Source organism: Aplidium turbinatum, chromosome 5 (genome assembly GCF_918807975.1).
Source record: "Aplidium turbinatum chromosome 5, kaAplTurb1.1, whole genome shotgun sequence".
NCBI lineage: Eukaryota > Metazoa > Chordata > Ascidiacea > Aplousobranchia > Polyclinidae > Aplidium > Aplidium turbinatum.
In genome coordinates, this window is record NC_137476.1 from 31,918,249 (window position 1) to 31,933,432 (window position 15,184).

Here is a 15,184-nt window from a genome sequence, read left to right on the forward strand (position 1 = left end):
CGCTATCAACTTTTTAGGTTCTAATTGGCTTATTGTTACCGATGCTTATAGTAAGTATCCTTCTATTCACCCAACTTTTTCCGTATCGACGTCTGCTACTATTGATCTTTGAGAGCAGGATTTTGCCCATTTTGGATACCCCCACTCCATTGTCTCAGACAATGCGACTACGTTTTCTTCAGAAGACTTCAAGAATTATTGTAAAGCTAGGGGTATAGTCCACATCACTGGAGCACCATACCATCCAGCTACGAATGGTGCTGCAGAGCGTTTGGTGCGCACTTTCAAGCAGGCGTTGAGAAAATCGTCGTTACCGCCTAAAAGTGCCACCACTCAATTCTTAATGCAGTTTCGCCGTACGCCTAATGCCAGTGGTTACTCTCCCAGTGAGTTATTAAACCACCGACAACTACGTACTAAATTAGATATTTTACTTCCTTCCTCAGCTCAGATCACGAAACCATCGACGAGTCCTTCGCCTAGGAAACAAAACCGGAAAACAATTAACTTCGATGTTGGTGATCCTTGTTATGCTTTATACTTTGGTTCCAGGCAAAGCCGAAGCCCTCGGTGGGTTCCTGCCGTCGTGGTGAAGCGACACGGGAGTCGTAGTTTGCAGGTTCGAGTGGACCCTCGAGGTCCAATATGGAGACGCCACATCGACCAGCTACGTCCGCGTTACCTCTCACCGGAAGACGAGGACCCAGGAGAGACTACTTTCACGTCGTCATCGACAGCTGACGAGGTTCTTGATCCATCGACGCCGATTGCGACCGAGGATCCATCGACGCCGATTGCGACCGAGGACTCATCGACGCCGATTGCGACCGAGGATTCATCGACGCCGATAGCGACCGACGATCCATCATCGTCATCGCATCAAGAACAAACATTAAGGCGATCAAAGAGAAGACGCCAACCACCTCTTCGTTATGGGTGGTCATAAATTTTATTGGGGAGGTGTTATGTATTTTAGTTTATTTGCATTGAAACGATGTACTTTGTTTTCGTTTCCCTCAGGTCTTCTCTTTTGCTTAGTATTCATCCGCCTGCATTTGTTAATTGGCACTTCTCGTTTTGGGCTTACTTTGCAGGTTTCACACTATATCTTGGTTGTGCAATTTTATAATAAAACAGAATTCCAGTATGACTCTGATTGAATGAGCTAAGAACACAACAGTTCCATTATTATATGGACCATATGTCGGTCAGGAAGCAGGCGAAGCAGCTTGCAAGTAAAGCCGCGGTGATATATTGTCATAGGCAGCTTTGAGATCTAGAAAGACAGCGCCGGCTTTCTTTTTTGCCTCAAAAGGAGCGGTTCGATGATTGGGTTGACGCGGCATAGATCAGCCTTTCAAGGATCTTGAAAGAAACACAGGAGACATATTGGACGATAACTCCTTGGGTCCTCTGGTGGCCTGTGAGGTTTAGGGATCAGGATACAACTACTAAACCTCTTCTCCAGATTTTTGGAATTGTGATGTGGTGCAGGCAGGAAGAGAGGAATCTAAGTAACCAGGACTTCAGGGAAGAGTCAGCATAGAGCACAAGCTCAGGGTAGATATTATCCGGCTCTGGGAACTTGTGTGGTTTCACTAGGCGGAGGGCGGTGGTGAACTCCTTTGGAGTGAAATTTCCAGAGATTGTTTCTTCTTGTGGTGTTTCCACTTGCCACAGGGCAGATACTTCCTTGGCGACAAGGCGGGATGCCTTGCGGTCCTTTGTCTTGTAGACCCCGTTCTGCACTAGCTGAGAAGCGATGGCATTTGCAGAGCTCCCAGTGAGGCTGTTTATGATGCTCCATGCTTTGCGGCATGAAATAACATTGAAACGTTGTAATAGTATTAAAGCATTTTGGGTGTGACAAAATAAAATTGGGGGGGAGCGATCGGATTATTGGAGCCAGATAAATTGTCTACAGTGTGGTGTAGAAAGTAGTCTTTTGTGAAGGATGGGCGGTGTCTTCACCTTGCATGTCTCAGGTGATGGTAACTTTGCAGTAGACGCAGTAGATCTCCAGCTGAACACAGAACAAGAAAACTGAATCGTTCCCAACCGAATAGGAATAATAATAATGATATGATTTAATTTGTTGTCGCTCTACAGTACACCTGCTAGAGTCATTTGAAGACACGACTCATTCTTAGTTTTATATTAGGGTGTAGATGTCATCATTTGATTACCAGACACTCTCACTGTGTTATGCAAGAAAGAACACAGTCGGTATCGTTTTTAAACTTTTCAGTTTGACCCGACCTGGAATCGATCTCAGATCTACCAGCACTAGAGCCGAAGGCGAAACCCCTCGGCCACTGAGCTGGTTACCGCACACAAATAGAAATAACTATACAATGACTGCACAAGACTTACCCTTACCCAAGAGAACAGCCGCAAATCTTACCAACGCACTGCTTTTAACACTCCAAACACAATTAGGGCTGCTTGGTACAATGCGATAAACAATAAAAGGGTAACTTAAAATTACGCAAGACTAGGCTACATAGGCTATATAGATTTACAATAACAGTAAACATAGCAATCCACAAGAAAAGAAAGCAAAGTGATACAACGCAAAAACGGCTTAATGAGCTGCACTGCCAAGCAGGAATGACGTTTAGTGCCATTTTTAAAAGGTCTTTGGTAGCTGAAAGGGATTCAAATCTACATCTAACGACTATACATTTAAACCAGTAGGCTATTGGGCCGGTTTATTTCTGCTGTCAGTGGTATACCTGTTTCCCTTTTGCAGTAATTCTTTTTTTTTTCAGATCTTAGCAGTAGTATAGTTCCTCCCCCTCCTCCTCCTCCTCCTCCTGCTATCACTAATACCATAATAGAATGCACAGAGACACCTAAATTTACGTAAGTGTTTTGTTTATTCTTCTTCATTATTTTACAATTTTTTTGTGCTCATGAACATCAATTTTGATGGTGATGTTCCTGCAGAATAAAAGGTTGATTCTGTTGTGCAGTAGGCCTAAACATGGTTCTAAAAGTTAAACGTTACCCTTAGCCTACTTAACTTTTTGTTAAGCTTTCTATAAATTTGTTACTTGCAGTTTGCTTTAAATTTTGAAATACTATATTTTGTTTACTTGTTATCATAATTTTGAGTTGAATTGAGCTTTTAGGAACGACCTGAAAAAGTTTTGAAAAAATATTGCCACAAGCCCAAGCAGATGTGCTTTGCAGAGTAGATCTGATTCTGAAATGTGATGGGGCATTGTTGATCATGTGACAGTTGCCGACAACTTTTTTAGGCTGGCCCCCTCAGAGCTTGTGGACCTAGAAGTGGACACCAGCAATGCGAATGAATACGTTTACATCGGTCAAAGCCTCACCCATGACATCGGCACTATCGATCCTGAGTGCAAGAAAACCGGAGTAATGGCAACTAGCCAATTCACGCTGTCAGACATGCTGAAGTGTAACCCACACTATTCGGTAACAATTAACATGTAGTCTAATAAATTAACAAAAAGTTTTAAATACAAGCCAACTTAGACAAGAACCTCAAGGTACTGTAACAACAGGACAGGAGGCCGTGAAAAAGTTATACGACTCCGACTCCTCGACTTATAACTGGCCGACTCCAACTCTAGTGTTGCCTGGTTTTTCAGTGTTACCAGATTCTTCAAAGTTTTTGTCGCTTTTTTTTAAAATTATTTTCACTTAAGTTACGATCAAAATTGGAACGGCTACTTTTTCAAAAGACTAACACTTCTATTTTCTGGTAAAGTTGAAAAGCACAATACAAAGTACGAAAAAAAACTTTGGAAATATATGGCAAACAAAAATTCTATTGTTTATCGTATTGTGTCAAGCCGAAAGTCGGAGTCGGCATTTTTTAACGACTCCGGAAATGTCAAAATCCATCCGACTCCGGCTCCACAGTCCTGGTAAGAACAACCAACCGATCGACCAATCAAATAATTGTTCAGTCACGTGTTGTTAAATTACTAGTAGATTCATTATAGGTTATGGGCCTACCAGTGACGTGGCTAAAAAAAAATCTTTAAGAGGGCACAAGAAACTGTTTGGTAAAAAACGTCATTTAACAAACATTAAAATGATGTTGAAACGTTGTAATAGTATTAAAGCATTTTTTTTGTGGGGGGAGAGGCAAAATAAAATTTGGGCGGGGGGAGCGATTGGATGATTGGAGCTAGATAGATTGTCTACAGTGTGGTGTAGAAAGTAGTCTTTTGTGAAGGATTGACGGTGTCGTCACCACAAGGCTTTGTTGATTGTTTGTGGAAATGTCTACCATCTGAAAGAGAAAGCTTCTTTGAGAGCTTAATCCTGGAAGTTTCACATACTTTTAGAGCAGAGATCAAAAACCTGCGGCTCGTGGGCCGGATCCGGCCTGCCAAGGAAAATCATCCGGACGGCAGCCCCTTTACAAATTATAGTATTATATGGCCCGGCCATAAATTTATATCATTGATAGCCCTGAAGATGAAGACAGTTTAGTTTTTGAAACTTTTGCTAAACATGAGTTTGGTATCTACCTTGTGAGCTCTTTATTTTTTGATTGGTTAAATTTATTTTGTTGTTATATTCTGATAATGTAAAAACTTAAACCTATTCTCTTCAGTTTGGAGATGACTACATCCTTCTCACATGGACGTTCAGAAACTTTCCAGACATCAATACGGTCAATATTGTTAGATTCAATGAAACTTGCTTCAACAGGACTTGTCGATATGACACCAACTACTTGCTCAACACCACCGGAGGTTTCACTGTGAGCCTCGAGTAAGAACTGTGTGCAGTCTCACGTTATCTACTCTGTTCATTGTTTAAGCAAATCAAGGTTTTTGGTTATTTACTGAATCGGCCATTTTATAATCATCATTATGTGCCGTTGCCGATCCAAAGGTTGGCTGTCATTTGCTTCCGTAATGTAATAATGAAAACTTCAAATTTCTCATCTAAACGAATACAAACAATACAAGCCATTTGTTTGGATTAGATGAAATGTAATTTTCAATTCGTAATGATTTTATCTTTTTCAAAATCAAGAATAAACTTTTAAGTTTAGTTTGATTTCCAATCTCGAGCAAAGAAAGTTTTTTGTCCAACTATGACGTAACAACTCATTGTGAGTCACTGATGAAATTGTGACGAAATTTAGAAAACTCGTCTTTGCCAACCAGCAAGCGGATGGCGTTTTCCAACTTGCCATTGGATTTTTCAACAACGACTTTTCCGCTCCAGCAACGTCGGTGGTCATGCCTGGGTGGGTTTACGTCAAAGTCTCAGTGACTGACGTTGCGGTATCGGGAAGAGTCTACGTTCAGGTGAGAGATTATCACGTCATATCTTTCGCCAGTTATGGAAGCAATTGGTGTACTGTAAAATATATTACAGTCAACCCCGCTTAATCGGACCACATCGGGACCAAGCCAAATTGGTCCGATTAAGCGGGTGGTCCCATTAAACGGGGAGAACGAATTTCGTTATTTTTTTCATCGTTTTTGAAAATAGTTTAAGCATTTTACAATTGCGGCTATAAACACAACCAAAACACCATCAACAATCAAAACAAAATACAGTACTGTACAGTAGTAAGTTATTGCTGCCATTTTTATTCAAGCACTAAAAGTATTCATTCATTCTTCTGTACAGTATCACTATCATACAGTATTCGGTGCCGCATCACAATTACTGCAATTCTGATTAGATGATAATTGACCTTATGACGTGACAACAAGCGTTTGTTTATCTGTAGCCTACTTCACTTTAAAATGGCTTAGCGAGAACGTAGCACGTTGCCCATCAACAACTCTTGACGCGTCACCTCGCAGAAAAATGTACAAAATGTAAAAAACGTTAACCATAAAGGCCTATTTTAGGGCGAAGGGTGGTCCGTTTAAGCGGGAAAATCGTACAGAAAAATGGATTTGGAATCGGGACCAGTGCAAAATGGTTCGAATAAGCGGGTGGTCCTATTAAACGTGGTTCGATTAAGCGGGGTTGACTGTATGTAATTTAGGCCTATTATTACCAAAATTGTATAGAAAAAAGGTGGTATTCCTGCAAACATTTGTCAGATTGGCCTATGATACAAGAGAAGGGTCCACAAAGGATACAAACCAATAAGTCCGAAAACTAGCCGAAAACGTTAGCTTATTGTTTTATGTTTTTATAATGTTAAATGTAGTGTTGTTGCTGAGTTATGTCTGTTTATGGTTAAAAAAGGTACCTCTCTACCCAAATTGTATTATAAACTAATATGTATCAACAAACAAGTGAAAATAAAAAATATCAGCAACCTTTCAAGAACATGTCGCTCCACACAAATTGAAAATTACATGACTTCAAAACTCTTCTTTATGTTTTCAAAGTATTATTATTACTTGCTTTTTAATCTTCAAAGTATGATGTATAATTGTGAATAATGGTGAGCAAGCTTTCAGAACTTTTTTTCGTCTGTTTTGCAGCTATTGAATTGTTGGATCAACGACAACATGGATTCAAATGTAATGCCCCAGTATGACGTCATAAAGAACTCGTGAGTGGCACAACATAAGAAGTCGGTTTCGCAGAAGTCATGATTTTAGTTCGTTATGTCGTTCCAAGTTTAGTTCTGGCGAACTGAAACTTACTCCAAGTGATGCTTGGCTCACAAGGGCAAATGTAGGCCAAACAGCGATCCGTGTACCAAAAAATGAATATTTGTCTGTCTTACAGATAAAAACTGTCGCGACTACGGACGTATGTACAAGTCTTCGGGTTTTCGCAATGACGGCCAAGGACGTGCGCATCCGTTGAAACTTGAAAGTAAAACGGTCAAAAATGTAAATGGTAACTGAAGCATTTTTCGCTTGGAAGACCGTTTTACCCTGAACGTTTGAACACGTTCTTGGTCGTCATGACAAAATTTCAGAGACGTATACACACGTCCGTGGTCGTGAAACAGTTAAATTTGGAAGAGTACAAGGTTTCCAACAAAGCAACAATGAATGACATGGTGCTACATTGGTGCTAATGAGAGGATAAACATAATTGCAGGATGCTTCAAAATTCCCCCGCAACTCAGGACATAAGAAATTTCATGCCGGACGATGCGAGGTTTGCTTTCCGATCTTTCTTCTTTACAAAAAACAACATCAACGAAGATCAGTACATCTACGCTCATTGCGAAGTTGATCTTTGTGACAGCACAGTGGAATCAATGGCAGCCTGCAGCACAGCTGTAAGGATTCCTTTTTTTAATTAAATTATTGTTGTTTGTTTACTTATCGCGTTCCCAGACAACAAAATCCATCATTTTTACAAAATAAAAATGACGGTTTTTGTTAAGTTATATCATTGTACGTTACTGGCGCATCCCGAGCGAAAAGATCAGTGGCGGCTCGTGGTATTTATAACTGGGGGTGCTGCAACCGAAGGTATACGTGAAAGAGCGAGCGCCAAGTCTGCGATGCCAAGCTAAGGGGTATGGGGCATGCACCCCATACAATTTTAGTGGTATTTCGTGCATTCTGAGGCTATTTGAGCAGTTAAAACTACCACGCTTTTTTTATGCATTTTTCAGAAATTAGCTTGAGCAAGGCTTTGATTTTGAACTGCAGTGTTTTGCAAACGGTTGGCCCAACTGCCAGTAAAAAATCAAAACATGAAATTTGTTGCATTTTCAACAGTCTTTTACAATATGTTTACAAATTTTGTGTATTTTTTTTTTTAAATGACTAAAATTTCTGACAAACTACAAAAATGTTGTGTGTTTTCTTTTATTTCTTTGTTTCGGTTTAGATGTCTGAAAAAACCTTTAAACTGCGGTAAACGTTACCGCTAGATGTCAGGCAAGTGTTAAGCTTTCTACGTTGTCACGGTGATATTTATGCGTTACCGATACCTTGTACGCGAAGAAAGAATCACATAAACTTCGCTTTGCACAAAAAAGTTCTCTATAAATGATTGAAAACAGCAGAAAAAATTCAAATACAAACCTAGTAATTTTTTTGAGCTTTTAGACCAGAGGTGACGAACCTGCGGCCCGCGGGCCGCATGTGGCCCGTCAAAGAATTTTGTGCGGCCCGCAAAACAATTTGACAATCGCTCATGCATTAAAGACAAAAGACATCTCAAAGCTGTTTTATGCCTTCACTGGTATACCTTTCCTTTGCTACAGGTCGTTACAGGTCGAGGCTGATAGATGAAAATCTTGGTAGGCACTTTAACGTATTACACTGCCCGAAAAGGTAACTGCACTCATGCGTGACCATCGAAAAACGTACACGCAAATCATCTGACTTCAGTCATGTGACTCAACACGTGATTATCTGGTCGTCTTTATCGAAAGAGTTTGATACAAAGAACTTTAACTGAATGCATCCCCACAACCTGCGTGGCCGAATGGGTTAGGGCAAATACTATTTCTGCTAATACTATTTTTTCTTCTGCAACTGAACTGAGTGCAAGAAGAATCTTAATGACTGCAATCAATGGAGTTAATAAGGAAAATTGTGACTGAAATGTCAGTGATGTCATATAGGTCACGCACGATTGCGTTATGGAATTCGGACAGTGTACTACGTAAAAGTGCCTACCGAAAATCTTAGTGTGCAGTTGAGAGTTGCCACATCGTCTGGTCGACCTAATATTGAACGCTTAGTCAAGCAAAAAACTTTCCAAAAATCCCACTAAGCAAAACAAATTCAATGCTTCAATGCTGCATTAGATAGCTTCAGCTGTATGATTCGCATGGGCTTTTGTTTGTTGTTTGAAAAAGAAATTGCATTAAATGATTTGTTGTTTAGGAGCATAATGGTCGAAGCATTTCGTCAACTTGAGCAAATAGGATAGAGCCAAAAAAAGAAGAAATCATACTCATATGAAAGCAAACGCTTAAACTGGAAAATTAAACTGTCTTCAGTGCAAGTACTGTTGCTCTATCCTTTCTGCTCATGTTGATTTGTTTTTATTTTCACTGTTGTATGTTTCGATTCTGCGTAAGATAATTTCAACTGTGTGGGTTTTATTACTTTCATTTGCCGTTTGTTACTTTTCATGAATAATATCTGTAACGTCCGCTTTGTCTATTTGTTTGCGACGTTACAGTGACGTATTTTGTTTGTCGTTGTTGACCTTTGCTCTATTTGAACTGTCTAGATTGCTAACAACAACACCACACATGAGTTTCAATTGGTTTCACGTGTTCTTATTGTGCTTTTTTAGACAATCTTTTAAACACAGGTAACTTTGAGATTTCTTAATTTGCGACCGTCCAGAGAAAAGCAATTTTGTAGAATGAATCAAAACGATTTACAGTACAATTACAAATTCCCTTTCTCAAGGATTGGCAATTATTGAAAAACGAATAGGTCATAATGGTTGTATAATTCAATGAAAACTGGCGTTGTATCGTCGACTAATAAAGTTACTGATTTAACGAAAACAGACCACAGGTGCCAAACGCAGATGCGAAAGAGGCCAAACATTATAAAAGAGAAACAAAAACAGGTGGCTTTTTCAGTACAGTGGTCGGCAAAAGAGAAAAAAGCCGAATATTAACAAACGAGTCACAAATGAACGCAGAGGGCTTAACTTAAGAAAATTGGCAGTAACATTCCCTCCCCTTTAAGGCCTCGTACATTTGTTCAAATACAAAGGTATAAACAACATGAGAAAACAAAATCAGCACAAATTTACATTGGTTTTGCAGGAACGATCAAGCATAACTTTTGAATTGGTCTGACAATCAAGGACTGTTTAGTTTGAACGCTAACGCTACGGACAATGCCATTTTTGTCGGGAAACGTTTGAATTACGCGACCCATGAGCCAATTGTTTCGGGGTGTGTTATCTGCGATTAAAACTATGTCCCCCACAGTCAGATTAGGAGATTTTTTGGTCCACCTTTGTTTTTGCTGGAGCAAAGGTAAGTACTCTTTTACCCACCGTGTCCAAAAGACGTCGGCCATGTATTGGACTTGTCTCCAGCGTTTTCGAGAGTAAAGCTCTTTTTTGTTTGTGAATGAGCCTGGAGTAAGGTTTATTTGCTGTTTTAGAAGAAGCAAATGGTTCGGTGTGAGAGCCTCCATGTCATTAGGATCGTCTGACGATTTTGTAAGTGGACGACTGTTAATAATGTTTTCTACTTCACACATGAAGGTAGTCAGCGTTTCATCTGTTAAAGTTTGGCCTTTACAGATAGCTGATAAGATTTTCCTAATGGATCTGATTTGTCTTTCCCACACACCTCCATGATGGGATGCACTTGGAGAGTTAAAGATCCACTTGATGCTTTTCTGTGTTAAAGCATCTTCGATTTGACTGTTGTTCCATGATTTGATGGCTTCTCTCATTTCTCGTTCACCACCAACAAAGTTTGAACCATTGTCAGATCTAATTTCTTCTACTTGCCCTCTTCTTGCGATGAATCGTCGTAGAGCGAGTATAAAAGATGAAGTGTCAAGAGAGTTTGCGATTTCAATGTGTACGGCTCTTATTACAAGGCAAGTAAAAATGACACCGTATCTTTTATGTTCTGTTCTACCCTTTTTAATAATAAATGGGCCAAAATAGTCTACACCAACATAGGTGAATGGAGGTTTGTCTGGTGTCAATCTGTTTTTAGGAAGATCAGCCATTTTTTGTGTGCTGAGTTTTCCGCTTCTTTTGCGGCAATCAACACATTTGGATAAAACCTTGCGGACTGCTGAATTGGCTTTTATAATCCATAGATTTTCGCGCAGGGCAGACAGGACGTGTTCCCTGCCACTGTGACCAAATGTGTCGTGCGTTTCTTGAATGATGAGAGGAACTATTTGGGAGCGATTTGGAAGGATAATTTGATGTTTTGCATCGTGTTTGAGAGGTGCAGCTTTGATGCGGCCACCAATTCTTAGTAAATTGTTTTCTAAGAAAGGGTCGAATTTTATTAAGCTACTGCAGTTGTTTAATGGCTTTTGTGCTTTCAGTTGGTAGATTTCGTTGGCAAAGTGTTTTGACTGGACAAAGGTAAAAATAAAGTTTTGCGCCTTTGTGAGCTCATCTATGGACAAGCAAAGATTATGTGCTGGAGCATTTTGTCTATTTGCAAGGTTAGTGAGTCTTGAAGTCAGAAATTTATGCTTACAACGGAAAAGCCAAGCAACGATTCTTTTCAGCTTGTACCAAGAAAAATATTTACCCAAAAGATCTTCCAGAAAGTGGGATTCGCTTTGGGTTGCAAAACACGTTTGCTTTGGTTGTTTAATTTCGGGGTCATTGTCCACGACTTTGAGAAATTCTGGTTGCTTAGGCCATTGAGGATTGTGGTTTCCATAGAAATTCAGGGCCGTTTTTCCATGTATTCCAGGGACATCAGTAACGTTTTCGGCGTATTGATTCATGATCATGTCATCAACAGACCTTTTATAGTCCATGTAAAATTTAGCGTCCCTTTCAAACTTTCGTTTCAAGCAATTAATTCTTTGGAGAGCTTGAGATTTGTTAAAGGGTAATTTTAGATCCGGATTTCGAACGGGCAAGTCGATTTGGTAGTGCGAGTCTTCCAAAAGTTTGATACTAGAGTTAACAGATTTCATGAATTGAGCTTGTTGGACAGATAATTCGGGTTTACAGTTAACAATTGAGTCAACAGCGTCAAAGCACATGTCGCACATTGGATGGGTAGAAGTTTTGGTAAAGAAATTTTTTGTTTTACTTTGATCCTGTTTGCTGTTAGGACAATTCACTAGCCAACCAACGGCCGTTTTGATGGCATAATAGCCACCTTTTGCTTGTATTACTTCTTGTGGTTGGAGAACGTACGGATTGTCATTGCCGATAAGGAGTCCTACCTCTGCGTCAACATCGGGAATCGAGATGTTTGCAAATTCTGGAAAGTGTTTAGTGTCTTCAAGGGTAGGAATATCTGTATTTGAAACAGGAATTTGAAAGGTGGAGTAGAGGGAGCTTAGAGAAATGTATTTGTTTTCGTCAAAATCTGACATTTCGACATTTGTGACCACTTTTACCTTGTTACGTTTGCCAGTGTTGTTTAGCGTGATGGTACAAATATTAGTTTCTTGACAGTCGGCAATTTGTAACCTTTCTATCAAATCATTTGTTATGAAAGATGTTGTACTTCCACTGTCCAAAAACGCTTGCGTAGTGATAGTTTGATTACTTCCTTGCAGGCGAACCTTTACTGGGATTATAGGAAGCAGACTGCGAGAATTTGTTCGTGTGTTGACAAGCCCATTGCGTATTGCTTGTGTAGGTTGATTAATTTTTTGAGTTGTTGTGTCTTTGGGTGTGATATTTGTGGTGATTTGTGTTGCATCTGGGGGATGCAAGAGAGTCGTGTGGCGTTCAGTGCATCCTGGTTTCATGCAAGGGTCTTTCCTTTTACATTGATATGCCCAGTGACCAGCATTTAAACAGCACTTGCAGAGTTTGTTGTCGATTACAAATTTAAGCCTTTGGTCAATATTCATCATTCGAAATTGTTTGCATTGATTGAGAAAATGTTTATCTCTGCACAGATGGCATGTCCTTTCATGGTTCGACGATTTTATTTGCGTTGCAAAGGTTACGCTGCTCCTACGTTTGGATTTGGAATCATCGAATTGTTTTTTAGTAGATTTTAGAATATCGCATGCCAAATTGGTCGTTTCTCTCGTTTTGCGCGAGACGTATCGTGAGAGATCTGAAAGGCTTATTTCTTGATTTCTTTCATGCAAAATTACGTCAACTTCGCGTAACCAGCCAGAATACCAGCCACTTGGCAAGCGTCTTATTATTTTTGTTATGGTATCCATGTTGTCCATTTTCTGCAAGTAATTCATGCCAGACAAAGTACATATGCAGGAAGTAAGTTCCGAAGAGAACTTGATTAGAGAATCCTTGTTAGAATTTTGAAGAGATGGTCCGTTTATGACGGAATCAACACATGCGCGAGCTATTTGAAATTTTTGACCGAAGGTTTGTTGTAGCAAAGCTCTTGCTTTTGTGTAACCTTCATGGGGAAGCATGTATTGACACCCTTTTACCAAAGTGTGCGCAGAGCCTTTGGTGTATTGCAACAGATAAAAAAGTTTACGTTTAGGCTCTGTGAAATTACAATCAATTAACGTATCAAATGCGTCTATAAAACCACAGTATTCAGCAGAATTTCCATCAAAGACTGGGGGTTCTACAGACAACAGTGGGGACGGATTGATAGTAATATTTGGAATTTGTTTCGAGTTTACTGATTGATTATTGTTTATTTGATTTAGTACAGGGGCCTGGGCATACGACGTACTCGGCTCATGTCTCGCAAACGATTTATTTGCTACTGCTTGTGCAGGATTAATTTTGTTTGAAACAACAATAGGTTTGTAGATGTCAGACCTGCTGGTTTCTACGTCACTCAACGTTAAATTGGATAACATAGGAGACACAGCATTATTGTTTACATTAGTTGCTAAATTCGATTGAAATTGTCCGTTTATATCAACATTGTCTTTAGATATTTTATAGCGCTCACCAGCATCTTCTTCTTCCGAAAGTTGGGCAATTGTCTCTTGGAGCTCTGCCTTTAGTTTAGCTTCCTGGACTTGTTGTAGGAATTTTCTTTCTTGTTCTTCGCGTAGCTGACTTTGTTTTAGGACCATTGTTTCAAATTCTGCTCTTGCTTTCGCTTGCTCTTGTTCCAACTCGCAAATCCTTTTTTGTGATTCCAATCGAGCTAATATTACCGCCTTCTTAACTTTAGCGCTCATTGTTGAGGAGCGGCTTTTGCTAGAATCTTTGCTGGCGCTGTCGCTTGGGTGCAGACTGCCATTTGTTGCTTGTTGGAGCCTTTTGGATTGTGATCTTGTTGTCACTTTTGATGTTGGGGGCTCTGGATTTGATGATTCTTCGGCATTTGATTTATCTGCCACGTCTGTCTCCTTTACAGAATTTGATGCCATTTTCTTGACATTCAACTTCGCTCACTGTCAACAACGACGACTTTCTTGATTTGATTTGTCTAAAAACTGAAATGTAACGTCCGCTTTGTCTATTTGTTTGCGACGTTACAGTGACGTATTTTGTTTGTCGTTGTTGACCTTTGCTCTATTTGAACTGTCTAGATTGCTAACAACAACACCACACATGAGTTTCAATTGGTTTCACGTGTTCTTATTGTGCTTTTTTAGACAATCTTTTAAACACAGGTAACTTTGAGATTTCTTAATTTGCGACCGTCCAGAGAAAAGCAATTTTGTAGAATGAATCAAAACGATTTACAGTACAATTACAAATTCCCTTTCTCAAGGATTGGCAATTATTGAAAAACGAATAGGTCATAATGGTTGTATAATTCAATGAAAACTGACGTTGTATCGTCGACTAATAAAGTTACTGATTTAACGAAAACAGACCACAGGTGCCAAACGCAGATGCGAAAGAGGCCAAACATTATAAAAGAGAAACAAAAACAGGTGGCTTTTTCAGTACAGTGGTCGGCAAAAGAGAAAAAAGCCGAATATTAACAAACGAGTCACAAATGAACGCAGAGGGCTTAACTTAAGAAAATTGGCAGTAACAATATCTTGAGTCGCTTCTAAAACATTTCATAAAAGGTTACGATTAGAAAGTTGTGTGGCCCGATAACTCATGTGTAATTGACAAAGTGGCCCGCGACCGCAAAAAGGTTCGTCACCCCTGTTTTAGACAATACAAGCCTTCTTCTTTCTAAAAAAGTAAGACCCATGTAGTTTGGCAAACAAAAACCAGAGTTATGGTGATTGCAAACAGTGTGTAGCCTAATGTTTAGGGCTTGGGCCCTTTAAAGAGCTCGTGGCAGTTAAAGGGCCTTTCCTGATGTTCAACAAGTTTAAATAGGCTGTTTTAGCATGTGACCTTTAGCCTTAACTTATTATCGTAATTAACATTAACCATGAACCTAAGGTGTAACAACAATAATGATAATTTAATCCAATTCCATTTTTTGCTGCTGGCGCAAATATGTACAGAACGACAAAGTAAACATACGAATTTGACACCAACAAAAGGGAAAGATGGCAAAACACAAAATTTTAAAATATACATCGATAAAACAGTACCGGACTACCGGTACTAGCTAAACTACCACTATCTTAAAATTGTATAACGACCAAACCTAGCAACCAAGTCTAAGCTTTATGTTTTTGTGCAGAAAGCAAAGCACATTAGTCTAACCATGTAACAGCATAAGTCGCAGCCACCCAATATC

The 15,184-nt window shown here is 39.6% G+C and overlaps 1 protein-coding gene across 1 annotated transcript; it reads right to left on the reverse strand.

Annotated features, from left to right (window-relative positions):
* Positions 1–9,659: 9,659 nt before the first annotated feature.
* Positions 9,660–13,898, reverse strand: LOC145771131 (uncharacterized). The gene has a single exon (XM_082582869.1). The coding sequence runs from the start codon at positions 13,896–13,898 to the stop codon at positions 9,660–9,662; it is 4,239 nt and encodes a 1,412-aa protein (XP_082438995.1).
* Between the last annotated feature and the right edge of the window lie 1,286 nt (positions 13,899–15,184).